The sequence below is a fragment of the Phragmites australis genome, chromosome 1 (genome assembly GCF_958298935.1).
Source record: "Phragmites australis chromosome 1, lpPhrAust1.1, whole genome shotgun sequence".
Taxonomy (NCBI): Eukaryota; Viridiplantae; Streptophyta; class Magnoliopsida; order Poales; family Poaceae; genus Phragmites; species Phragmites australis.
In genome coordinates, this window is record NC_084921.1 from 31132534 (window position 1) to 31160174 (window position 27641).

Sequence of the window (27641 nt, forward strand, 5' to 3'; positions counted from 1 at the left end):
ACAATGTTGTAGATCTCGTCGAAGGCTACAATTTTCATATAGAGTTTGTTCTCATCCGATTTTGTATGAAAAAATTATGAATTTTTAATAGATGATTATTTCTAGAGCCGGTATTTCCACATGTGATTTCTTACGTGAACCGCTTGTGATAATCACGTAAGGAATCGTATGTGAAAATTTATTTTCACACGTTTTTCAAATGAACCGTCTGTAAAAAGGTATTTTATATGTTTTGAAAAATAGTTTTTATAATAGTATCTCTAACGACCGTCTAGTCTATCTCTAGCACTGTTATTCCTCCACGATGTAACATCAACTACCCGTCAAGAAAACAAGCACTCCTCCAAGAGCTATCGAGCGGTCTCTATATAAGAATCACAGGGTCTGCATGACTCTTCTCCCTCCTAAGAGGCAGAGAGAGAGAGACAGAGAGGCAGAGGCAGAAGCTTCCTAGTCTAGGCACGCAAGCACAGACAGACGCAGGCGTCAATGGCGACCAACGGGTGCAATGGCAACGGCAAGGCGGCGGGCGCCGTCGTGGTGCCGGAGATCAAGTTCACCAAGCTCTTCATCAACGGCGAGTTCGTCGACGCCGTCTCCGGTATATATTATACACGCCTCATCTTCCTTTCCTGATTCTTTTTTCCTTGATCTAGATACACGTGTCTCATCTGAAGATGCCTTCGTTTTCGCCCGAATAAACATCTATATTTCTCTCTTCATGTATTCGAACTTTTCTTAGCCATACATGAACGAACGTCTATGATCTGCAACAAATATTACAGCTGAAAACTCTAGTAAACAGTTACGACTAGAAACAAGCATGGAATTACAACGAAGCTAGCTGTTGTTGCTTGGTGCATGTGTTGGATTTGCATTTTGCATCTAGACGTACGTGTTGGACGGGGAGAGTTTTTTCTTCTCTCCATATGCGCGATATTTGGATCTATACACATGCTACTAGCATTTCTCTTTGTTGTCTTCGTCAATGTTAGTATGGATGCCTCGGCGTGTCCACATGCACGGGCATATGTCATGCTGTCACGTATGTGCAGGAGCGATTAGTCAATCAGATTTCCTGGACGTCCGTCGACTGAATTCGCCAAAATTTACGGTCGACGGCGCCGGCCGTCGAGGTTAGTGCGGGGGGCTTCAGGGGAGGGGTTCACTGGTGCTGGCTTTCGTGTCCTAGCGTATTTGCTTTTTTATCGTCTAAAAAAGTGACAATCGCTAATTATCCACCATATTTCACATGTATAGATTTAAGACGTTTTGCATGTCATCTTAACAGTAATTACCACTTTATTAAAGTAGTAATTGAGCAATTATTCTGGTACTAAGAGAAGACGAGGTGATAGGAACGTCACCGATCGTGGACGGTGAAGAACTGTCGGCACACGGCACTAACGATGGGAGGCGAAAAACACCGGTTAACGCAACTGAGAGCGGCGGCGAGATGATCGACGTTGTGCGCAGACGTGTAGATAAGAGTGACAATAAAAAAGCGACTGCTAAGATATAGGCGTGCGATGAAATCACATCGATTTCGACCAAGGTAGCTTATAATCTTTCTGCGTTAATTATTCGGAAAGATAGCTTGTTGAACGATGCAGGTAAGTCGCATATGTTGTCTTCCTCTTTGCAAAACTCCTTTCCAGGATTGGCTGTAGAACGAGCGCTCCTTTCCACCGAATAGGCGAGCACCGACGGGTTCCAATTCCAAGCCCAAGCGGTATGAGTATGAACCCGACGGGGCCTTTTCGATTGTCAAAGTCAAACCAAGCTTCCTGCTGCTTTCGGATCTCGCGTTTGACTTGTGAGCGTGCTGTCACGGCTTGCTACATGTGCCCCTCAGATGGCACCCCAAGGTTTTTTTTCTAAAAAAAGAGGAAAAATAAGGTAAGGGCCTAATCACAACTACAGTTTTTTTCTAATTTCAGAAAAATATTGTAGGACAATCTTCTGGTAAATTCACAAACCTATTGCTATTAGATGAGGCGGTGGTGTCGAGAGAGAAGAGGAGTTCTTTCGACTCTCACGAAAGTCGAACCTTTCCCAGAAATACGACATGTGACGTGTTTATAGGATACACAGAATATTTTCTATTCCATATAAAAAAATATTTTTCCCCTTCAAATCAAATTATAGTGAGAGGCTACAACGCTTTTCTTTCCCTACCTTCCATGCTTGTCAACTACAGTTTTCGCTTACAGCCACTGACGTTGACTCGTTGCCGCAGCACGCTTGCATGACGTGGACTTAGTATCTCTGTGCTGATTTAAATTTTTTTTTGACTCTTCACCACTGAATACAGCTGTAGTATCTGAACAGGCAAGAAGTTTGAGACGCGGGACCCGCGGACAGGTGACGTGCTGGCCCACATCGCAGAGGCCGGCCAAGCCGACGTGGATCTGGCCGTCAAGGCCGCCAGGGAGGCCTTCGAGCACGGCAAGTGGCCCCGCATGTCAGGCTATGTAAGTGAACCGCCACGTCATCGACTCTAATCAAATGCTTTTTCCGAACATTGAAGATTTTAACTAAATGCCCGTATGTTACAACAAAAATATAAATATTAGATACGGTAATATCAAGTACAAACTCAAGATATAAGCATGTGGATCTGTCACAGGAGTACTGCCGCGTAAATATGTTGAGAGTAATACCATAGTTTGATTAAGATTAAAAAAGAAAAAAGATTATACGCTAATTTCTTTTTTAATTTATTTATTTATTTTTATTAGTAAAATATGTCTGATATCTATAAGAAGTTTGTAAGATGAGGATGGATGACAAAAGTGAATAAATTATTTGTGTTTTTATTAGATGAGATGTGAGTATGGAGAAGAAGTGATTATGAACCAACTCATATTTTATATAATAAAGATTGAAACTTAACTTCAAAAGCAAGCTAACTATTTGCGTATATAGTTTAGGAAAAAAAAGAGTTATATTACGGTTAATTACTGTAGCTTATCCGGGAAAAAAATGGTGCAGGAGAGGGGCCGGATCATGGGCAAGCTCGCGGACCTGGTGGAGCAGAACACGGAGGAGCTGGCGGCGCTGGACGGCGCCGACGCCGGGAAGCTACTGCTGCTGGGCAAGATTATCGACATCCCCGCGGCGGCGCAGATGCTGCGCTACTACGCGGGCGCCGCCGACAAGATCCACGGCGAGGTGCTGCGCGTGTCTGGCAAGTACCAGGGGTACACGCTCAAGGAGCCCATCGGCGTCGTCGGTGTCATCATTCCCTGGAACTTCCCCACCATGATGTTCTTCCTCAAGATCAGCCCGGCCCTCGCCGCCGGATGCACCATTGTTGTCAAGCCCGCCGAGCAGACGCCGCTCTCCGCCCTCTTCTACGCACACCTCGCCAAGCTGGTAATGTATTTAATTTATTTTCCTTTCCTGAAATTGCGGTACATGTTTCCAATCTCAATTGAAAATCGACACCATATAACTTGTGATGTTTCCTGTGAATTTTATAACATAGGCCGGTATTCCGGACGGTGTGATCAACGTCGTCCCGGGGTTCGGCCCGACCGCCGGCGCCGCCATCACCTCGCACATGGACGTCGACAGCGTGAGCACACTGACCATCCATCAGAATTCTGCACGCTATACATGCATGTGCTCTGGCTGCTCACGAGAACAGATCATTGATCAAATCAGGTGGCATTTACCGGCTCCACAGAAGTTGGTCGCCTCATCATGGAGTCCGCCGCGAGGAGCAACCTGAAGACGGTCTCGCTGGAGCTCGGCGGCAAGTCACCGCTGATCATCTTCGACGACGCCGACGTCGACATGGCCGTTAACCTGTCACGGCTCGCCATCTTCTTCAACAAGGTATTTGCACAACGCAACATTAACTAATTGTACAAGCGATTTGCACAACTGGTTCTGGTTTAGAGCAACAAGCTGACCGGTCGAGCGTTCTGATGGACGCCTGAACTTCGAATCCAGGGAGAGATTTGCGTGGCCGGATCGCGCGTTTATGTCCAGGAAGGGATCTACGACAAGTTCGTCAAGAAAGCCGTGGAGGCGGCGCAGAACTGGAAAGTTGGAGATCCTTTTGATGTCACCACCAACATGGGTCCTCAGGTATGATCATGTCATATCATACTCTGTTTTTTTTTTCATTATTTGGGCTGAATTGTTAGGAGCAGTGGATGTCAGATTAGGCAAGTTCATGGCTGAAGCATCTGAACAACCTTTGTTCGTTGTGCTAGGTTGACAAGGACCAATTTGAGAAGGTCTTAAAGTACATTGAGCACGGCAAGAGTGAGGGTGCAACTCTGCTCACCGGCGGCAAACCTACCGGTGACAAAGGGTACTACATTGAGCCTACCATCTTTGCCGATGTCAAGGTGAGTTCCACGAGCACATCATATCAAATTACTACTTCCCTACAATTAGATTGATTGGCATGCTCACATGGATGGGATGGGATGGATTCGCCAGGAGGACATGAAGATCGCGCAGGAAGAGATCTTCGGTCCCGTGATGTCCCTCATGAAGTTCAAGTACGTTTGATCCATAAAACACTTCATCATCTCAAGTCAGAAAAATGAAGCCAGCCTTGCACTCTGAGTTCTGACTGGCCATTGCTTGCCATGCGTTTCTTCTTCCAGGACAGTGGACGAGGCGATCGAGAGGGCCAACTGCACCAGGTACGGGCTGGCGGCCGGGATCGTGACCAAGAGCCTGGACGTGGCGAACCGGGTGTCGCGGTCGGTGCGGGCCGGCACGGTGTGGGTGAACTGCTACTTCGCCTTCGACCCGGACGCGCCGTTCGGCGGGTACAAGATGAGCGGCTTCGGGCGGGACCAGGGGATGGCCGCCATGGACAAGTACCTGCAGGTCAAGAGCGTCATCACCGCGCTCCCGGACTCGCCATGGTACTGATCGTGATCGAGCACGTACCAGGCGAGTCTCGCCGGCAGGGACCGATCCGACCATCTCTTCTTGTGCAGTGTACATGCATGCTCGCAGCTGAGTTTCTCCTTGTGTAATCTCTGTTGGTTGGTGCCTGATGTGTTGGAGATTCGCTCCGCTCCCCATCCTTCTTTACGCAGTTGCACAAAATGAACGGATGTTCCACATACATGCTCATTACATTTATGTTAGCGAGAGTCGGAGGTTTTCGTTATGTGATATTTATGTACCATATAAACTTTCTAATGTTTCACAAATTCAAGTTTAGTCGCTTTTTTTGTGATTATGTGGTTCTTCATTTTGTTATAAGAAAAGGTAAACCTATGGTGGCAACAACATACATACAACTTAATAGTATACCTGAACAGGTCAAAATGTCAAAATCATTTTTCACCTTAAAAATAAGTATCAAGTGGATAGGAAGAAAGTTTGAGGTTCACTTCTTAAAGCCGGGAAATACTTCATGCACGATACTTGATGTACTCAGGGTTCATGTTTTCACCGTATTTCAATAAAAAAAATTCAGATTCATCTCAATTTTAAACGTCTAAATAGAGCATCAATCACTCTACTCACCACACACAAGCGTTTGGTGCAGTTGTTGAACTCCTGGCTCGCTCGGCTGAGATGCTGATTTCGATCGTGTACCAATAATTGTTACTCAGACACGTCAGTCTCACGCAGTGAAATGGCTAAAAGAAAGTCTCACCACATATTAGATGACAACGCTTTCCACCATCAGTCTAGTTGGCTACTTTTGTTCTACTCGAATTTCTAAAAATTGTAAAATAATATGGAAGTGAAATTGAAAGAGGGGGTGGGGGCACGTGCCCTATTTCATATATATATATAACAAACTATATAGACCAGCCGCTGGATCCTCCAACGGGTGATGCGATTAGTGGCTCAAGAGATCTCAGGGCATACTTTAAGCCTAACTATCTGGACCATTCCGACTGATCACAGTAAGCAAGCTAACCGACTATCAGAAGTGGTCTTCGCTTGTGCAGAAGTGTGAAGCTCAGCAAGTGAAACTAGCACAATGCAGTTTGAGAGGATTAATTTTCTCTCAGTTTTCATGCCAAAGACAAGAATTAGAAAAACATATTGGCATAACTGGTTGATAGACGATGAAACTATAAGTTCAAATTTGAATTTCATTTGAACTGTTTGGGTCGAAATTTTTCCGAAAATTGGCTATACCGGCCTTACTGATGGGGTCTGATTTTTTTAAAAACAGTAACAAAAAATCACCGTACAACCATGTGTGTTAAACTCAATCTGGGAATCAAAATTCATGTGTCACCATCCAAGTACTTTGTTTGAGCCTTCCGATCCTTATGTACTACGACGATAGTACGTGAAAGTTACACATATGAGATATAACTTTCTTCAAGCCGGGTATATCACATTTTTCACACACTTTCAGCTCTGGGTTGGTAGTGGACTAGGAAAGATGGCGTGGCGTTGCCAAGCCTGTTAGCAAGGTTGTCAAGATCTCGATACGGATTCTAGAATCTTACAATTCTATAAACCTACAAAGTCGAAAATTCATAGTATTGCTAAATACTACATAGGATCCCGATGCTATAATCCTATACGAGAGTTCTATAAGATCCCACAGAATCATTAAGATCTATACATATTTAAGTTTTATTAGTTTAATCTGACATGTTTTATTAGATTGTATCTTCAGAACCTACGTTTAATGATGTTTCATACTTGTTAGATATATTTTTCTTATAAAAAATAAATTAGACTTTAAAAATAAAAAATCCTATAAGATCGTGATCCTTTGATCCGTTACTAATCGGTAAAAAATGATCCTACCTATGATCCCGATCCTGAAAACCTTGCCTAGGCCTCAATGAGACAACCCTTCGTTTTGCATTGAAGGTGAACCATGCATATTTTCATATAGATTTGTATTCAAAGTTGATCATGTTTATTTATTATTCTAAACAATAATATAGGTAATTTGTTCTTCAACATGTAACGACATAGTTGATAATTAAAAGTTAGCTTCAAAATACTCTAAAAAGGAGAACGAGTTGTTGATTCCCAAAAGTCAGAGCTGTCTTCAGTACCATCAAAAGTTGGCTGCTAGAAGGAATCACATAATATCCAATTAAGTCATGCTCCGAAAGAGCTGGAAAACTATTATTGAACCTGGTACATTACTGATACCACATAATCCAACGTTTGATATGTTGTACAAGTACATAAATGATAGAAAAGATTACTACTTCGTTACCGTAGTGTCTTAGTTATTCTTGTTGTTTGGATTAACGTTTAGATCATCATCACCTTTGCTTTGATTAGGAGGATCGTGTTATTTGATTGTAGTTCAAAAGTTAAGTAAATCATCGTGCATAAAAGAAAGAACATATTTTATACTTAAGCAAGATAAGAGTAAGGCATATGATAAAATATGAAACTGACCAGAAAGCAATAAGTAGAAGAACAAGTGGGACCTAATAGGTGTTGTTTAACATACTGATAGCCCCGTCACTGATAATGATTAATTATTGAACAAAGCACCTCTTATGGACCCTCGCCTGCTGACCCTCGTTGTTGTGTCGTATTCTCCATGTGGTACATGAGAAGGCTAACGAAACGAAAATAGTCGTCTTGTGCATTTTGCAAAATTGGTTATGTTCAGTATTCACTGCACCCTATGCGCAGCTGCTGGCTGTCGAGGCATGGGAGGCGATGACTGCACTACACTTGGTGGTAGCATGAGTGCCGCTATCCGCGGGCATGGCCACAGGGGCCATCGTGCTAGGGTGGGATATGGCAGCCTGCGCAAGATCGTGAACTTCGACATACAGCTTGAGACAGAGGAGTGCTGCTGCCAAGCGAAACTGCACGGCTGGTGGAGCTAGGGACGCGCACCGCGAGATCGAGACAGAGCTGGGGGACAGGCACCGCGAGCTTGAGGCGGTGCTCAGGAAGATGGCGCCGCCCAACGGCCGCACCAAGCTCATCTTCCGCTCGTCGTGCGAGTGCCCAAGGGGAGGATAGAGGTGCGGGGTGGAAGCGGTTCGAATCGAAGTTGAGGAGCAACTGATGCAGAAACTAATGAAGAAAACAACTTTTGAAGGTGTTGAATCAAGGAGCAGGTGTGCTGAGCCCTCATAAATCTTATCGTCCAAGTCATCTCCAGGACCCTTAAAAAAAAGGACATGCACTTAAGAACCTAGCATGAATAACAGAGAGTTTTATCTTAGTCTGAAGTGGCAACAATGTATTTACAGTTATCATTTAAATGTTCTTTCAGCTGTCACAAAGGAAGGCACAAAGTTAGCTAATATGCTCCAAAGAAACGAATTAGAATATTGTCAGTTGTCAGAAGTGTGCAACTCAAGTAAGAATGAATTAGAATAATATATATGATAACCAGGCCATTTACAAATGCTCAATAATCAAAACTCATGTAATAGTGAGTGCATAAGCAAACTTATAAGCATCAGAATATTATCCATCTCTTTTTGTTTCATCATATAATCATCAGGATTGATGACCTCACCAGAGTCATCCCATTCAGCAGTACTTTCAAAGGAAGGAAACATTGGAGCAACACTGGTTGAAGGAGGGATAAATCCATCAATGAGAATATGATGTTCCCACCAAAATATGAACCAACTGATAGACCACGTAGTAAAGAAGGATAGCCAACTACATATACTATATCACATTGGATAGTAAAGACCTTACAATATAAAATCAGTTTGGAGAAACTAAATGGAACAACAGAAATGTTAACATAAGCAATGTCTTTGCTTCTTCAATACAATTAACAATCTTAAAAGGGGATATTGAACTTGATCAAGTAAAGCAGGCAAAAAAGAAAATGAGAAAGGAGTCAGAGAAACAGTAAGTGTACTCTAGAACTGGTTATCAGAAGACACATCATATCAAAGATTGCATGTGTGGTAAGTTATGAGGGAGATTGACCAGCAAAGTTCACAAAAATGTGAGACATATTATACCATCGGTGGATTTACGAGATGAGCTTGCGTCAATGACCATTGGATCAAAAGCCTTTGCATTCGATCCATGAAAAACCTTCAGTTCCTCTTCTTTGATGACGCTAGCCTTTAGCGTTTTCTTTCTTTTCTTTTTCGTTCATGTTCCTCTTCGTAAGCTTTTAGCTCATCACCCACCAAAGGAATTCGCTTGCTCGTAGTGATCTTCACAGCTTTTGGGGGTGGGTCCACTTGAAGCATGTGAGCAAGTGTCCCACATTGGACAGCAAATATTATCTTGAGATAGTTGTAGAAACATATATATATATATATATATATATATATATATATATATATATATATATATATATATATATATATATATATATATATATATATATATATATGCCAAAAGAACAATAAGGTAAAAAGACTAGTAACTTTATGAAAGTTATAGTTAGCATCTAGTTTACTAAAACCCTTGGTTCCCTCATTTTGTGTTCTCTTCACTTTTAAAGAACTAAATTTTCATCTTTTGATATCTGAAGTTTGGACAAGCTCTGTCAACACTCAGCAATCATAACTTATACAAGCCTAAATAGTTCCTAACCAATCATTTTAGATTGTAGCTACTGAAAACATATGAAGATTGATGGCAAGAGTGACTCATCAATATAGACTTATAGACCGCACACAGGAATATATTTGTCCCTTCTCAGTAAAGAGCACTGTATTTTTCCTTGATATCCGTGATTCTACTCGTAAATACATGCCTAAGAGCATCCTGCAATAGCGCAAAAATAACTATTGCTAATTTGGCTAAGATATTCAAATAACGTGAAAGTGCTTATAAAGAAAGCCTGAATCACAAGAACTACAAGTTAATCAAGGGAAAGATTAATGCTACTTCTCTTGCTAGATAATTTCTTGCTGCTAGCTGAACATTTGATTGTATACCATTAAAATCCCAAAATTTGGCAAGCCCAATCAACTTGCAGCCATCAAAGCCACAACCAAATACTAGAGTTCTGCATATGTATGCTCAATTTTCATTGTATATTCTATCAGCAAACAAAACACTCTATTTAGAATGGTTGATATTTGATAGTTGCACAAGCAAGACGGAAGATGGGAGTGTTGGCAAGCTAGAGAGAAGAGAGTAAGAGACCAATCTGACATCCAGGATGCATTATATTCGTGTTATTTCCAGAGATCACTCACAATCCCCAAAATCTCAAACCAAGATGAATGATATATTACATCAATTTTTTTCTTCATAAATTTGAAAAATAAGTAGATGAAGATGCATAAACCTATTTAAGGAGCATGTAACTATATAGATCACAATATGGTATGTCCATCACGAGGCCACATGGCTGGACAATTTTTTTATGTCACAACTTAGCTAATTAGAACACATAATATAAATGTAGCAAGCACAATAGGCATCATTGTTACATTAGCAAGCGCAGCTGACTGAACATAATACCATATAGTAAATTTATAGGGTTGGATCCGATCCTAGGAATAAATCAACAGTGTGGTCTTGTGGACCATAATATTGCAGCAAGTACGCTAAAATAATGGCGGCTTACTAGCTGTCGATGAACCAAAACAACAAACCATAGTACGATTGACAACTCAAAATAGCTGTCAGTTTAGTGGGGGATTATAAGTATAGCCTCTGGTCACCACCATGCCAATTGCCACAAAAATCGAACTACAGACGAAATTATACAACAGATGATAGAAGAGCACCGTAGAATTGTAACGGATGAGCCTCTTGAGGGTGTGTCAGAGGTCGAGCAGGCCCCTGGCGGCTGAGGTGGAGAGGTCGCAGCCTGGAAGCTTGGGCACACGCATGCGCGCGAAGGGCAGGAGCGAGAGCAATGACCTTGAGCGAGGTGAGGAGGCGCAGGATCCGTTGGAGCTGCTGGAGCACGTGGTGGTCACCGAGGTCGGCAACGTAGGCGCGGAGGTAGTCGACGAGCGCACCGGCGCCCACGGCCTCAAGCTCCCGCAGCGCCTCAAGGCGGGATGCCAACGGGGTGGAGGCATAGGGTGACGGAGCCGTCGAGCAGCGCGCCCATGTGACATGCCACGAAGCGGACGACGCCGGTGACTGGCGCCACCGTCCTGGCCCCTGCGCGGGGCCCGACCATCGGGACCGAGGCTAGGATTTAGAGGCGGGAGTGCGCTGGCGCATCCACAGGCGGTGGGGTAGGTAGGCGTGGGAGGGAGAGGGGGTGAGTGGAGACGGGGGAGGAAGCAGCCACGGTCGCGGTGGCACGTATGACTATGACTGGGGACACATGCGGGCTAGCTGTGGTGTGGGGAGACAATCGACCTTTCTACCAATCCATCAACTCTAGCAGTTCGGTTTGGTGTTGGGTGATTCTCTAGGTGAAGGCCTAGCATAGCCTTGTCCGTCTCGCTCAACGGAGGAGTGGGGCTAGAGAGAGTCATCGGTGACGACGCGAGCAGAACTGGGATGCCGGTGCTGCCGTAGACAAGAGGGGAGGGGTTGGTGCTGGGCCTGTGGCGGACATAGGGCAGCTGGTGGAATTGTGGAGGTGGAGGGCGGCGGTGCTAGTGGAGGTGGAGGGCGGTGGCGCCGGTGGGGAAATGCGACGGCACGGGGCAGGGGAATTGAGAGAGACCAATTGAGGGAATGGGGTTAGGGATTATAGCGGGATTCTTGTTGGCTCGATCTGATGGTCGAATTTATTTTGCTGACGTGGCTTATCGTGGGATGAGTAATCTCACGTGGTTTAAGTTAGTGTAACAAGGACTGTTGTTGCATTAACTACTATTTTTTACTTTTTTTTTATGAATTACTGTTTTTTGCTGTCATCCGATGACCTGCTATTTTTAATTAATTATCCGATCTGTTCATTTTTATTATGATTTTAATAATTTAGATTTTGATTCTCACAATCTATAATCTAAATTGTTAGAATTTAAATTATACAATTTAAAATAAATAATACCAAATTATTAAAATTTCTCTCCTCTCCCTCCTTCCCTACAGACTCTAGTCTCCTCTTCCTCCTCAGCACAGTTCTGCTATTGCATCATGGCTGCACGAAATGTTATGTTTGTAATAGTAAATGTGAGTAAATATGTGCTACAATTTATAATCTGTAATTTGGAAGTAGTTTTTCCCTAGATTATGAATTATGGTATAATCTGCATCTAGATTATAGAATCGGTCTTTTTGTTTTCGATTCTAATTTTAAAATTAGAATCTTGAAATTATAATAAAAAATAAATATGGCATAAATCAGAGTAATATAGCATTTCGGATTACATAAGAAGTTTAGAGCACGTATGAATGCTTAGAAGATCCTTTTAATAATCTTCGAAAATATTGATGAACAAAGTACAAATGCAGCTTTTTGAAACAAGGGCAGGAGCTCGATCTTGCCATTCATTTCAAGATCTTAAAAACATACTTAAAACTTGTATGATGATCCAGGGTAAGGATAGCTAGCACTTGCACCACTTTCCCATTCAGTACAGCACTGAAACCAATCTGCAACAAAAGAAATGATCAGAAAGAACTATCTCAAGAACACAGTCAGAACCATGCATGGCTCCCTAAACCACCAGCAAACCTCGGCTCGACCGGGCCATCCGCGATGCCACCGAATCATGGATCAGCTCGCGAAATTGGTAACGAACAGCGCCACAAACATGAGCAGGTACGCGACTGCCTCATCAATGATCTTCGAGTTGATCACCCGCACCGCCGCCGCCGCCGGCACCGGCTTGTCCTGCACCATGGACAGCTGCCTTAGCCCGGAGAGAAGGAGGCGGTGAACAGCCTCACGTACACAGTACCGGATCTAGGATTCTAGAGATGGGTGTTCGAAATAACCGCCGATGACACCGATGTGTATTGCTCACATGAAAACTAAAGATGCATAATAACAAATATCAAAATACAAATAGTTCTATACAATATTATAATAGAATTTTTACGGTATACTAGAATAAATACACATAATCTATTTCCTTCGTCCAACATAAATACACGTCATCTATTTTCTTTATCCGACGGTTTAAATTCATAGTATGATACTATTCTTTCTATCACTATCATTAGTATCATTAATATCATATAGTTACAATTAAAAATTTAAAAGATATATAGTAATTACTGTATCTCTTGTACCTAAGTTATACACTTTTAACTTTTTTTCTTATTTTTTTTATCCATTCCGCTCGGATTCATTTTCTTCTCCCTTCGGTTTGCTGTCGTCATTTGCGAGCGCCGCCATCTCGTGTCCCCGACCTGTGGCGCCGGCCTCATCTCTCCAACGTGCGCCGCCGGGCTGTTCTCCCGCCCCATCCTGGTGGAACGCGCCACCGGCCTTGTCTCCCCGCTGGATCCGGATGGAGTGCGGCGCCGGCATCCTGTACACGACGCACGGCGCCGGCATCCTATACACGACGCGCGGCGCCGATCTGTTGTCCCCGGTCGATACGGGTGGAACGAGCCAGTGGCCTCCTCTCCCCGGCCGATCCGGATGGAGCGCAACGCCGGCCTTCTGTCCCCGACGCGCGGTGGCAGCCTCCCATCCCCGGCCGATCCTTGTGAAGTACGGCGTCGGCCAACCTCCTCTCCTCATCGGATGAGGTCGCCTCCCTCTCCTCGTCCCTCTCCCTGGGGCGGAGCGCGTGGTAGGGTGGATCGAGGTGGGCAATTCCACCACGACGACGAGATTCAAATCCAACTCCCGGCCCATTGTCGGCCTCCGTCCCGGCGGCGTGGTTGTGGTGTGCACGAGGTCCTTCCCTTAGTTTGTGCGCGGGAAAGGCTGCTACGCCGTCGACGCGCCATTCTCCGGCATTGAAATTCGCTGCCGGAACGGCACCATAGCCATCTTGCCGGCGGAGACGAGGGCGCACGGTGGATTGAGGTGAGGACGTGGAGCGGCAGGCTCCTCTTCCCGCTCCCCGCGCCGGCAGGCTTCCTCTCCTGTTCCCGCTCCCCGCACGATGGAGTGCAGTAGCATTGCACAGCCTGCTGGTCGTCTGGGGTGAGTGTTCTGAAATTACTTTTCTTGTTTTGAGCAACCGTATCCTTTCTGCTATTGCTTTTTCATAATTTTTAAGGTTAGACATGGAACTGTGTAGAGTTTTTTGCCTTGCGATAAGTATGAGTTGTTTGGATAGCATTAGAGGTAAAGAAATCGAATTGTTTGGATAGCATTAGAGGTAAAGAAATCACGAAATGTTGGTATATTTATCAGCTGGTACACATGGGTATTTTGCTGTCTATTTGAATCACAACTTTGGCGTATTAACACATTGGAAATAGGCTTTACAAAATACTTGTCTGTGCTTTTTGTGCTTGATTGTAGCAAATACTGTTTTGCATTCGCCTTTACAGTGGAAGCAGAAGCATTTGGCAGTAAGCATTTCGGGAGCTATTTTTTTCTGTCAGAACACATGAAACTATGTGTGTTCTTAAAATTGTTCATTGTTTTTTATCATGTGGTAGAAGCTTCAGAGATGCATATACTAGAAGGTTAATGCAGATTGGCGGTGGAAACCATCCTGCTTCATTTCACCAAGCACTTACACACTCCTGTACACAAGAAGCACAATGAGCATAGACAAGCGCAAATAGTAACAACACCAGTGCCTGCTTCATTGACATCGGCATTCATTTGTTGAGCTAAAGCCTCAGCATTACTGTCTGATTCCTATCTCGTACCCTAGGTTGAGAAGATAGTAGGAAATTTTTTGCTGGGTCTGGATCAGAGTTAAGCTCAAAATTAGGAGAATATGTCTTTGTTGCTACTGTCATGGACTGAAAATTGGTCAGAAAGTTTTGATGGGTCTGGATCAGAGCTAAGCTCAAAATTTGGAGAATATGTCTTTGTTGACTGAAAATTGGCCGGAAAGTTTTGCTGGGTCTGGATCAAAGGTAAGCTCAAATTTAGGAGAATATATCTTTGTTGCTGCTATCATGTACTGAAACTTGGCCAGAACTGTTGTATATACTGCATGAGTTCTTACGGTACAGAATAATGGTGTTAACCCTTGCATTGGTGCGGTTTAATTGAAAATACTGACTTAGTTTTTAGTATACAGACTTGCAATATCTTATTTTCCTACAAAGTGTGTCCATATCTAGCTCATACCAGATACCTACTGTCCACATCTATGTGATACCTTGTGCATGTAAGTTGTCGTATCTTGATTTTTGTGCATATTACTAGTAATGGATTTTGTGTAACGAGTAAGATATATGCAAGGCGATTGCAGCCTGACGAACCTTGTTTTTGCCACCAGGATTGGCCTACTTTGTTCTTTTTTGTGGAGGCTCAAAACAAGGGTTGTCCATGGCACCCTTGACTAATATTGGCGCAAGGCCCTTAGGAGCACCAGTAGCAGCAGCTGAAGGTGTCGTCGGGAGCTTGTATGCAGAAGAATGGAGCACCTGAAAGATGTTGGCAACACCTTGCATACAAAAGAATGAAACACATGATGTAGATGTCGTGAAGACCTTGTAATTAGCCGTGATTAAGTGAGACTGGGGCGCTGCTGTCCAGGACCCTGTATAGCAGGCTTGATTCTCTGAGTTTTGGGTGCTGATCTTTATATTTGTGCATGATACATATAGTAGGCGAACTGTAATATGTGCTTCCGAATAGAACTTGGCAAACACATGTTACCTTATACTAGTGCATTTGTTTTTCTATGAACACCCTATTTTGTGGTTCCGAATAGAATTTGGCAAATATACGTATATGAATTTGTGCTGGAGTTCTTGTTGCCCAGTATAAGGAGCTCTGTTGGTGTTCTGTGCATATCATTGGAACAAGCATATGAAAGGTCCGTATTTAAAAATTAAAAATTATGGCCAGGTCACGTATAGGAGTCGGACTATAAATAATGCACATTGACATCTCGGCCCACAAAAAGGTCGAAAAAATTGAAGCATAATCTAAAGCACAGTAGAATCAAGCTCAAGACCACTGATTCTTAAATCACACAGTTTCCCACTACTTATAACCTTTGGTTGTTCATGAAAAGTGCCACTGTTTAATATTTTGTTTGTTGCAATATTGCCACATATATACTCCTACAAAATACACAAGACGCAGGACAGGGAGAGGAGCGGAGCGGATCTGGGGTGGCTGCGCGGTGGTGGCGTCAGACCACAGGCGGAGGATGAACGTGAGAGCTGCAGACGCGGAGGCAGCGCCGAATACACTCGATTGTTTGGATTGCATCGCGGGAAGTCAAGGGTACATGTGGCTTATTTCACAATTAACACGATAATTACTAAATTACACTAGTAAATAGACGGTTAGATGAAATCTATGATGTCTCCTACCAACCGGTATCATAAATAAAAATTAAAAATAAGAAGATAAAAATACAATTTAATCAACGGGACTTAATGTAGAGACGGGTTATTATGGCTAGCTCCGTTCAAGCAATGTTCACGAGTGGATCTCCTATGCTATTTCTTAATTTCAGTGGGCTAGAACAAGAATTCACCTCAAACATACCTATTTTAGCCTAAACATCATTATATATGTACATTATACCTTCCAAATCACTGTTTCCCCCCTAAAATTTATGGGTGTTCAGCTGAACACCCATGCTCGAAGGTAAATCCGCCCCTGCACGTACACCCTCATGGCCGTCATCTTTGCCATACGAGACAAATTAAGTTGCTTAACTATGCTTATGGATCACCGATCACAGCACTTCCAGTCAGATGCATGTTTACTGCAATGCGGTGCTAAGGAATTGCTGGGGTAGCGTGAGTCTGTCCGTCCGGCTTTGTTTGATCAGGAATTGAGGGGAAGAAAGTTTGAAGGCATGGGTGCATCGGTCAATCTGTCCGTCCGGCTCGGCGGGATTGACCTGACCGGACGGATCAACGTTCTGGCATGTTAAATTTTGGAAGTACCTCGATCGTAAATACATATCTTTTTCTTAAAACATAGTCTCTAATATATAATTATAATCACTATTTTTATTAAAATATATTTATAAAATTTATGATATTGTGAAATTATTTTTCAGAACAAATCTACAAATATGATTTTAAAATTTACAAATTAAAAACTATTATTAGTTAAAGTTTTAAAATTTTGACTGAACTTAATACATGACCAGAGTAAAGCTGTGGCTGCATCGTTTCGCACGAGTTCAGATTTCAAAACGTGATGCGTGAGATGATATTATCTGGGCTTGCGCTACGATGGCGAGAAGGCCATTATATTGGTGTGAAGAAACCATCAAGAATGAAGGGCGTTAGAGACCAGCAGAACAATGCTGACCGAGCACATGAGATGCAGCTTCCGAACACACGGCACGGCAGGCATACCAAAATGGAAATCTCATTTATGCCACAAGACTTTGCCTTAGATCAGGTTTCGGGTTTGCCTTCGCAATGTTACAATTTTCATTAGCTATCTAAAAGAGGACTTGCCTTTCGGAAACTTTTGGCATTATATTTTATATGCTAAGTAGCGAAATAAGTAAACTGGCTCAAAACAGAGAAGAGGAAGCGTCACTAAATTCTCTGCAGAAGCGTCACCATGTTGGTCATAAATACATGTTATTTTAAATAATATATAATCTGCAATGTATAATTTTGATCACTATTTTTTATTAGAATATATATGTAAAATTTATTGAATTTGTGATATTATGACATCATTTTTCAAGACAAATATATGCATATGATTTTAAGATTTTCAAACTAAATATTTTAAAAGCTATTTGTCGATGTATAGAATAAGGGGTCCCCTGCCAGGAGGAGTCCGCACAAGAGAGTGCCAGCTGGCGGTATATATTTTATCAAAGATCATGGCCCTATCGCACAATCAAGCAACGCGACCAGGTAAGCCTCTCGCGATCCCACTGGTCACGGAGGTAAGCCTTGCAACTAGCTCACTAGTCGTAGGGTAGGTATTTCATCTTAACCTATCAAGTCGCATTAAATACTATCTATTAAGTGTTTTCCTTCCTCAGGCACCCTCTCCAGCGAACAAAGTCTTAGACGGCATAGATGGACAGTGTCCTGTCAGGCTATGGGATGGCGTTATAGATAGACGTGGCGCCGCATGGCAGATGGGACAACGCCGCAGGCGGGCATGCGGCGTGGGGCGATGGGACAGGGCAGGCCGTTCGACCAGTGTAGGGTCTGCATACCTACCCTAGCTAGGGGTAATTAGTTTCGTCAAGGTTAGACTAGTCATATTGTTAGCACAGTCTGTTTGTATGTACACCACTCCTGCTATATAAATAGAGGAGAACCATACTTGTAAAAGGAGAGAAACATATCTGTAAACAGTTTCATACTATCCATACAAGAATACACATGACAAAAGGTTGTTATCTCACGGGAGGCTGAATCTAGATAACTCTGGTGTTCTTGAGTTCATACACACGAACACCGAACACGTCGATCACGCACCCATCGTTCGGTATACCCCGGAAGTACTATCAGGGATTAACTCTTGTCAGTTGGTGCGCCAGGTAGGAGGGTGTGTTTTCGCGTTTCGGTAAGTGCTGATAACTTGATTGAGCTACCCATGGTTAGATCCACGACAACCGCTGAGTCTCACTCTGAGGACTCCGGTCGCCACAAGGTGTTCGTCATAAGGTACGACCTAGATGAGCCTGGTGTGCTCCAAACATGAGATACCGAATTGGAGTCCGAAGGCTCCGAGACTCAATGTGAAGTTTGCATGGCTGACCACACAACATGGGGTAGTGGAAGCCCTCGTACTCTGGGTACTGTCAATGAGCCCCAGGCCTTGCGCCCAGAGAGAAACCGGCCTGACACCGAACAGAGAGGTGCTCCGATACAACCCCAGCTACTACAACGCCATCTAAAGGAACTCTCGCATAGGGAGCAGTTTGTGGCGGTGTCGTCACCTAGGCTGTCACACCATGTGGGTGCTGGGGGTTCCCATCCTCGCGATATGTCACTGGTCCGTGCTCGGCAGCTTGATTACAAGGCCATAACACCTGCACAGAATCTACAGATCGTGCGAATGCTTGTTAGCCACCTGCCGGTAGCAGTACCGGAGGGTTCGCCAATAGCCCCCTGGCTGTGCGACTTCGCTTTCCTGGTTGAGATGGCTCGATGCCAAACCATGGTGGCAAATGCCACGTCCGTCGTAAGGGCTGGTGAAGGTCACGATCACCAAGACTCGCAGCAGGCCCTGCGGCAGGAAAGATCCCGTGATCCCTCCACCGCATGAAATGCTCGGAGACCCCCGTCACATTGGGACATCCAACCCCCCATCCACGGCAGGAGATTCCCATTCGGAGTACCACCAGATTAACATGTATAGAGAAGATGAGGAGAAGAATGCTTTTGTAACACCCTTTGGGATTTTTTGCTATGTAAAAATGTCTTTTGGTTTTAAAAGCACTAGTGCCACCTACAAATATTGTATTCAGCTCATTCTTCAACCACAGCTCGGTAGAAATATCAAGGCATATGTTGATGATGTGGTCGTCAAGAGTAGGACCAGGGATGACCTGGTCGCAGACCTTCAAGAAATATTCGATAACCTTCAGAAGTACCGCGTGAAGCTGAACCCGAAGAAGTGCACGTTTGGAGTCCTATTAGGGAAATTGCTCGGGTTCCTCGTATCTAGTCGAGAAATAGAGGCAAACCCCGACAAGATTAGAGCCATCGACCAGATGAGATCCCTGATCAAGTTAAAGGAAATCCAGATAATAGGGTGTATGACGGCTTTGAGCAGGTTCATCTCGAGGCTAGAGGAGAATGGGATGCCGCTTTTCAAGTTCCTGAATAAAAGCGACCACTTTTGTGGACGCCAGAAGTAGAAACGGACTTCCAGGATCTCAAAAGGTATCTCTCGTCCGCTCATGTACTAACCACTCCTCGACCAGATGAGTAACTATTACTCTATGTTGTAGCTACCCTACAGGTCGCGAGCATGGCCCTGGTCGTTGAACGAAAAGGTCTTCAGTGACCAGTGTACTTCGTTAGTGAGGTTCTACATGACACAAATGCTCGGTATCTATAGACTCAGAAGCTACTATACGTCATGCTAATGGCCCCTCGCAAGCTTAGATACTACTTTCAGCTCACAAAATCAAGGTAATCTATTTGCTCCCGATTAGAGAAATTCTCCACAATAGGGATGCAACCAGAAGAACAGAAAAGTGGGTAGTAGACTCGGGGACTTCGATATTCAGTTCGTCCCCTGAACGGCTATCAAGTCCCAAGCGCTGGTCGATTTTTTGGCCGAGTGGTTATCCTTTGTGCCTGAGCAGGAACAACGACCAGAGGTAGATGAGCACTGGACCATGCACTTTGATGGGTCAATTACGCTGAAGGGAGCAGAGCTTGGAGTGGTCTTGACCTCATCAATCGGTGACATCCTCAGTTATTTAATTCAATTATGTTTTCCAGCCACTAACAATATTACGGAATACGAGGGTCTCTTGTCTGGAATGTGAGCTGCTTCCACGCTTAGGATAAAACGCATGTTAGCGATAGGGGACTCACTACTGGTCATGAACCAAATGCAAAAGGAATTTCAGTGCTGTGATCCGATAATGACGGCATACCTCTCCAAAGTAAGAAAGCTGGAGCAACACTGCATCAGCTTTGAGGTCAGACATGTCCCTCGCAAGGACAATTTCCTATCTGATGAGCTAGCCCGTCTAGCTTCTTCCCGTGAAACTGTCCCGAACGGAGTCTTTGAAGAAAAACTCACACGACCATCCACTTCGATCTCAGGCCAAGGTGAAGGGGATGCTCAGCATGAAAACAGAGCACCAGAGGCAACACCATTTTAGGCAACACCTCCTTTGGTGTCGTCGACCTCATGTGGCCATCATGTGGTCACCCTGCTTGATTCTGGTATGACCTAGATGAATCAGATCTTGGACTCTTCAATCGAGCAGTCCTTGACGATGATGCGTCAACATAAAAGGTCACGCAGTGAGACTGCAGATACTCCCTGGTAGAGGGACATCTTTACCGCAAAGGGAGCAACAACCTTTTACTGAAATGCATCACTTAGGAAGAGGGGAGCATAATGCTCTCTGATATCCATAGAGGCATATATGGTAGCAACACTTCATACCGCACTCTGATCGGAAAATTGTTCCGGCAAGGATTTTATAATGGGGTCCCCTGCCAGGGGAGTCCGCACAAGGGAGTGCCAACTGACGGTAGATATTTTTTTCAAAGACTGTGCCCGTATCACGCAACCTGGCAAAGCTCTCACGATAGCCCCCTGGTCGCGGAGGTAAGCCCGCGACCAGCCTTACTGGTCGCATGGTAGATATTTTACCTTAACCTATCAAGTCGCATTAAATGCTATCTACTCAAGTGTTTCCTTCCCCGGGCACCCCCTCTAGCGAACGAAGTCTTGGTCAGCACATATAGGCAGTGTCCCGTTTCGTAGCATTAAATGCTATGGGATGTCATTACAGACAGGCATGGCGTCGCACGGCAGATGGGACGACGTCGTAAGCAGGCATGTGGTGTGGGGCAACGAGACAGGGCAAGCCAGTTGACCAGTGTAGGGTCTGCATACCTACTATAGCTAGAGGTAGTTGGTTTCATCAGGGTTAGACCAGTTACGTTTTTGACATGGTCTATTTATGTGTACACCACTCCTGCTATATTAATAGGGGAGGATCGAGCTTGTAAAAGGAGAGAAACACATATGTAAACAGTTTCACACTATCTATTAAAAAAATACACATGACGTATGATTGTTATCCCACGAGAGATCTGAACCTGAATAATCCTAGTGTTCTTGAGTTCATACACACGCATACTGAACGCGTCGATCATGCACCCATCGTCCGGTATACTCGAAAGTATTATCAAGGATTAACTCTCAATACTATTATTAGTCAAAGTTTTAAAATTTTGACTGAACATTAATACATGACCAGAGGGAGTAGATGGATTGTCGTGTCGTTGAGGCCGGCATGTTTATGCCCTGAAGTTGTAAGGGTCTATTTAGTAGAGCTTCCCTGATTCAAATTCTCTAGAGGGACTGATTCTCTGAGAAAAATGATTATATGGCTGAAAATGATTCTCTAGGTAAACTCTGTGGAGAAAGTGATTCTATATGAAAAATAAAACAAGGGAAACTATTTTTTTCATCTCCTAGCATCTAGTTTATTTTAGAGAATCACTTTCACAGATTTCACTTAAAGAGTTAAAAACTGAAAATTATTATTTGACAGAGCTCTTCTGATTCCACTCGAAAAGATGCTCTAAAAGCTCTACTAAACAGACCCTAAAGCCATAGCTGCATCGTTTCGCACGAGTTCAGATTTCATAACGTGATGCATGAGATGATATTGTCTGGGCTTGCGCTACGGTAGCGATAAGGCCATTATATTGGTGTGAAGAAACCATCAAGAATGAAGGGCGTTAGAGACCAGCAGAGCAATGCTGACCGAGCACATGAGATGCAGCTTCCGAACACACGGCACGGCAGGCATTCCAAAATGGAAATCTCGTTTATGCCACAAGACTTTTTCTTAGATCAGGTTTCGGATTTGCCTTCACAATGTTACAATTTTCATTAGCCATCTAAAAGAGGACTTGCCTTTCGGAAACTTTCGGCATTATATATGCTAAGTAGCGAAATAAGCAAACTGGCTCAAAACAGAGAAGAGGAAGCATCACCATGTTCTCCGCAGAAAGGAAAAACGGTGGTGGTAGCGCTCGGTGACAAGGAGTGGAATTTCACTAAATAGAAGTCTTATGTCCGAAGAGATTTCTGGCAACGGGATTTTTCCAAAGAATCTTGTCCAAAATATATTGAATGCAAATCTAGGTCTTAAGGTCTTTGCTACTGTAGTTAGAACTTCCCTATAGAAACGTTTATTTGAGGTCGAACCGTAAGTCCCATGTTTTAGTCTTTTTCTTTCTTTAAACCGTCATAAGCTAATATAGAATATCCAGTCAAATCTCTCATAGGTCATCAACCGCACATTCTCTGCTATAATTTTGGTTTATCCTAGGTTCTAGGTTATTTTAGGTTTTTGTTGTCCCCATGATTCCGTTGCCGAAGTACTTGATCATAAGCAAATTCAAGTATAATTCTCTCGCTTACTACCACTCAAATTGTCAAACATGATTGAAACATTGCTCTGAAGGGGAAACATATAACATATCAGGATACATCATATTCACGCACAGTATTCAAACAAATTTGACAATAAACAGATTATAAAGAAAGAACATATACATGTATATAATGGAGTTGGATCTCAATTCTCAAGCAAGAACCACTTGCAGCCTTTAAACTCTATTCCCCTTTCCAGTGAACGAATAGGTAGAGCTCTCGCCACCGTCCCCGTCTCCCAGAAAGAAACAAATTAAAAACTCTTGGCACTCTCTAAGAAAGAAGTTTGTCTGATTTTCAGAACTCTGGATCGATCATTATAGTACAATAGGAGCATCAGTGCGCAAAATAGGTAACGAACAGCGCCGCGAACATAAGCAAGTAGGCGATCGCTTGGTCAATCGCCTTTGCATCGATCACCCGCGCCGTCACAGTTGCAGGCTTGTCCTGCGCCATGGACAGTTGCATGAGCCAGGAGAAGAAGGCTGTGAACAGCAGGATGTACACCTTCACGGCCGCCATCTTCGCTACACTAGCTAGAGTCGTTGAAGGAGCTGAAAGGATATAAAAATGGCAGGGCAGCTTGTGAGCTAGCCTCGAACAAAGAAATAGGAAATGGCGAATGTGTCTCTGGGCTTCTCTGATGCTTCTGACAATGCAAAGGAATTGATGCGTATACATATATATAGTGGCAGAACGAGCAAGGATCGATGAACTGACAGCGTGCTTTGTTTGATCAGGACTTACGAAAATTTTGAACAGACAACGGGGATGGTGAATCAGTCAATATGTTTGTCTGGCTCGGCAGTATTGACTTGACGACATGTCATGTGTGCTGAGCTTTTGACATGATGCTAGTCTGGTTCTCAATTGGCAACATTGTGGAATGCATGTTCAACTGTTTGAATGAGATGTCTGCTTGAATTTCGTTCACTATTTGAGTTTTTTTTTTGGACAATACATCATGTAAAACGCTCATACGTTGCAAAAATCTACAATCTTAGGGGCTTGCCTGCAAATTTGCTTGTGAGTGGAGGGCTTAGTGGGGCAGAAGAGGAGAAATTGAGTACCGGAAAGCCATCTTTGATTGTTAGTGGCTAAGTTGTGTATTTGCTTCATACCTACAGCGCAGTGTATGTCTTGCTTGCTATATCCGTATATTTTTCCTGTGAGGAAATTTATCGTAAATCTCGGTGTCTACTCGCGAATAATTAATTAAGATGCATGTAATTAATGTGTCTACTCGCGAATAATTAATTAAGATGCATTTAATTAATGTCCATGGATTTGCCCCAAGGGTACCCATGTAAATCTTCGTAGATTTGAAAGATTGATGTGTGTGAAGTGTTGGACAAATGTTATTGTTTTGTTTGTGCGTATGTATGTATGTATGTAACGAGTATATTCTGCGTATATACGTACAACAGACCTCATGCGCACTGGCCGGCTGACCAAGCCATGCTTCCTTCCCCGTGCGCGTCTCGACGAGCCAGCCTCCCTCATGCGCACCTCCGATCGAGTTACAACATGATAGACACTCTAGTTACAACATGATGAACACTCTAGTTATAACATGATGAGCACTCTAGTTACAATATGGTAAATACTATAGTTATAATATGGTGAACACTACATTTACAACATGGTAGATACTCTAGTTACAAAATGATAGACACTCTAGTTACAACATGTATTTTTGAGTGTGGACTAGTTACAACATAATACAATCTAGTTAAACATGCTGAACAATAGTTGCAACATATAGTTGCAATTACCCTATGCTTATAGTTATAACTCCTCTATGTATGAAGTTACAACTGATTGCAATCGCTGCCCGATCTCTAGTGGGCCCGTGAGGTCGGTGGGTGGGAGCGTGCTCGGTCTGTGGGGCTGGCACGCGCGTTAGAGCCTCGTTGGCTAATTGGTCGGACTTGTGCGCTTGGTCTGTGCGCATTCTACAGGTACGAACATATATACACACGATAGTGCTATTCTACACCTAGGATGTAGACCCACGCCATAGCAAGCCGTCAACCCAGCCTGCCTCACGCAACAGAGCGTGACACATGGCATGGAGCCACGCTCGCGTGCCACATGGCGTGCCAGTCACGTGCACATGCCCACCCCGCACCTCACGCGCCCCCGCCCGCACGCGCAACTACTGACCACTGAAGGTGTGACCAGCTATTGAGAACTACTAAAAAAACTATTGACGTTACAGAACAAACTATTGGTATTACTGATAACTACTAACACAAACTACTAAACAAATTTTAATATGACTTGGAACTACAGAACAACTACTGACATTGCCGAACAAACTACTAATACTACTGGGAACTACTGACACTACTGAACAAACTACTGACCAAAACTACTGACACTACTAAACAAAATTGCTAATACCACTGGCAACTACTGAACAAATTTTCTATAAATTTAAACTACTGAATACTAAACTATTGATGACTAGTAACACTATTGAATAATTTTTTTATGACTTGAAACTACTGAATATCTACTGACATAACTAATGAACAAAAGTACTGACAACTACTGAAGAATTATTGAATGACAACTACTATACAATTATTGAAGAATTACTTAGATGATAGGCACTGGACAACTACTGGGGGGGGGGGGTGGCACAAGACGAGCGACACATGTGCGGGCGCACGCGGGTGAGCGAGCTAGGCGACCATGTGACGCGATGCGCGCTGCACATGGCTGGCACGGGTTGGGCGGCCACGTGTGGCTGGCGCAGGCGCGGTTATTCTACACCCCATGTGTTATATATATATATATATATATATATATATATATATATATATATAATGTTTATGAGTAATTCCCTGGCTAGTTTTGTTTACTCCTACCGCACCTCTAAATTGCTAGTAGAGCTAGGTTTCATTTGAAATGCACTCACTTTTTTTTTTGTTAAGCGAACATATTAAATTTGGAAGTGAGCAAGTTTGATGGCAATGGTTATTCAGTTATGTTGAAGAGTCGGCGCATATAAATTAGATGTTGTTTTCTCCAACTTTGAAGCTTGGCTTCTTTGCCAGAGCTAGAAAAACTGACCAAACACCTTGGGCTCCTAAGCCCGGCTCCTCTAGAGCAGAAAATAAACAATGTTAGAGAAGAAAGCATGCATTTGGGATTCTTACCAACCTTGGAGAAGTGCTGTGAGAACTTTAGTACGACACTTTTAGAGCTAGCGCAGCAGCGAGAAGCGGAGGCAAGAGGGGAGAGGATGGTTCAGCTCTTAACCTAGCATGATATGGAGTGGAGTGAAAAGGGGAGTACCAAAGAGGAGGTGTCAAGGTCTAGGACCCACCCAAATTAAAACTTCGCCAAGACAGAACTCTTGCACCCACCGAGATTCCAGTAACCAGAATTTCCAAATAATCGTGGTTCAAATACGTTGAATCCAAATTTGTTTTCTTCGCAAAAGAAAAGAAAAGAAACAACAATGTTGATATGGTTTTTTTTATTGTTCAGACTGTTTTCTTCGCAAAAGAAAAGAAAAGCAACAACAATGTTGATATAATTTTTTATTGTTCAGACCAGGATGAGTTAGTTCAGATAAAAACCCTATTTTTATACTTAGGACTTGAGGTCCTTGCTACAAAAGTTAGAACTCCACTTTAGCAAAGTTCATTTGATGTGAAACCCATAAGTCACATATAAGTCTTTATTTTCATTCCTTCATTCCTGTAGGGTTAATGTTATGTAATTTCCTTTTGCTGTCCCTATATATAGCCCTGCTGCCAAAATACTAGATCGTACAGATCGTACTAGATCACAAGCAAAGTCATGTCTAGTTCACTCGCTTACTACCACTCAAATTGTCAACATGATTGATACTGCTCTAAAGAGGAAACCTATTAGAAATACATAGTATGTATGAACGCACAATATTCAAAGAAATTTTCACAAATGATCCCAAAAAAACAAATATTGAGAAGCCATGTTGATATGTGCCATAGCTTAGTATTTATGATGAGTAATTGATGAGTTGATTTGGCTTGAGTTGAGCATTGCATTGCACAGGGGGAGTAGATGCATAAAAATGCCAAAAAGACCAAAATAGGCTCATTGGGAGAGAAAATGAGAGTTCATCGTGAGGGGGAGTATTTTCATGCATTTGTGTTGTTTGCCTTGTAATGACATGATCAGTATGAATACTTGCTCTTTTATATGGACAATGATAAAATTTGTGTGAATTACTGAGCTTTTGAATTATTGGAGCTTTTGATGAACAAATGTACTTTCTTGAGAGTGCTCCAAGTTGTTTTATATGCTAGTTGGCCATTTCTATAGAATTTCCTTTACCTTGGCCTTCTAGATGGTTTTCATGAATTTTACCATTTTTAAGCCAAAATCAAATTTGCGTCGTCGAGTGTTGACAATGTACTCATCAACAGGAAGATTGTAAGACCATAGGGATGATCTAGCTATTGTGATGAGTAATTGCCAACAAGTGTAGTCTGTAGAGCTTTGGTTTAGGTGTGAGCAGTACGTGTGAGATGAGTAGAGATTTGTGCGTTGTGCTTTGTTGAATGTCTTGGATATGTTGGCATATGCATGGTTGAGCATATGTGCGATGTTATTATGC

The 27641-nt window shown here is 43.2% G+C and overlaps 1 protein-coding gene and 1 long non-coding RNA gene across 2 annotated transcripts; both read left to right on the top strand.

Annotated features, from left to right (window-relative positions):
- Positions 1-386: 386 nt before the first annotated feature.
- On the top strand, positions 387-5213 carry LOC133915105 (aldehyde dehydrogenase family 2 member C4-like). Its single transcript, XM_062358128.1, has 9 exons — positions 387-601; positions 2332-2474; positions 2995-3378; positions 3491-3580; positions 3670-3843; positions 3961-4098; positions 4227-4364; positions 4459-4520; positions 4629-5213. The coding sequence occupies exons 1-9, from the start codon at positions 490-492 to the stop codon at positions 4900-4902; spliced, it is 1515 nt and encodes a 504-aa protein (XP_062214112.1). The 5' UTR covers positions 387-489; the 3' UTR covers positions 4903-5213.
- Positions 5214-13133: 7920 nt separating this feature from the next.
- Positions 13134-15680, top strand: LOC133915113 (uncharacterized). Its single transcript, XR_009909295.1, has 2 exons — positions 13134-13945; positions 15207-15680. It is a non-coding gene; the product is annotated as an uncharacterized LOC133915113 (long non-coding RNA).
- Positions 15681-27641: the final 11961 nt, after the last annotated feature.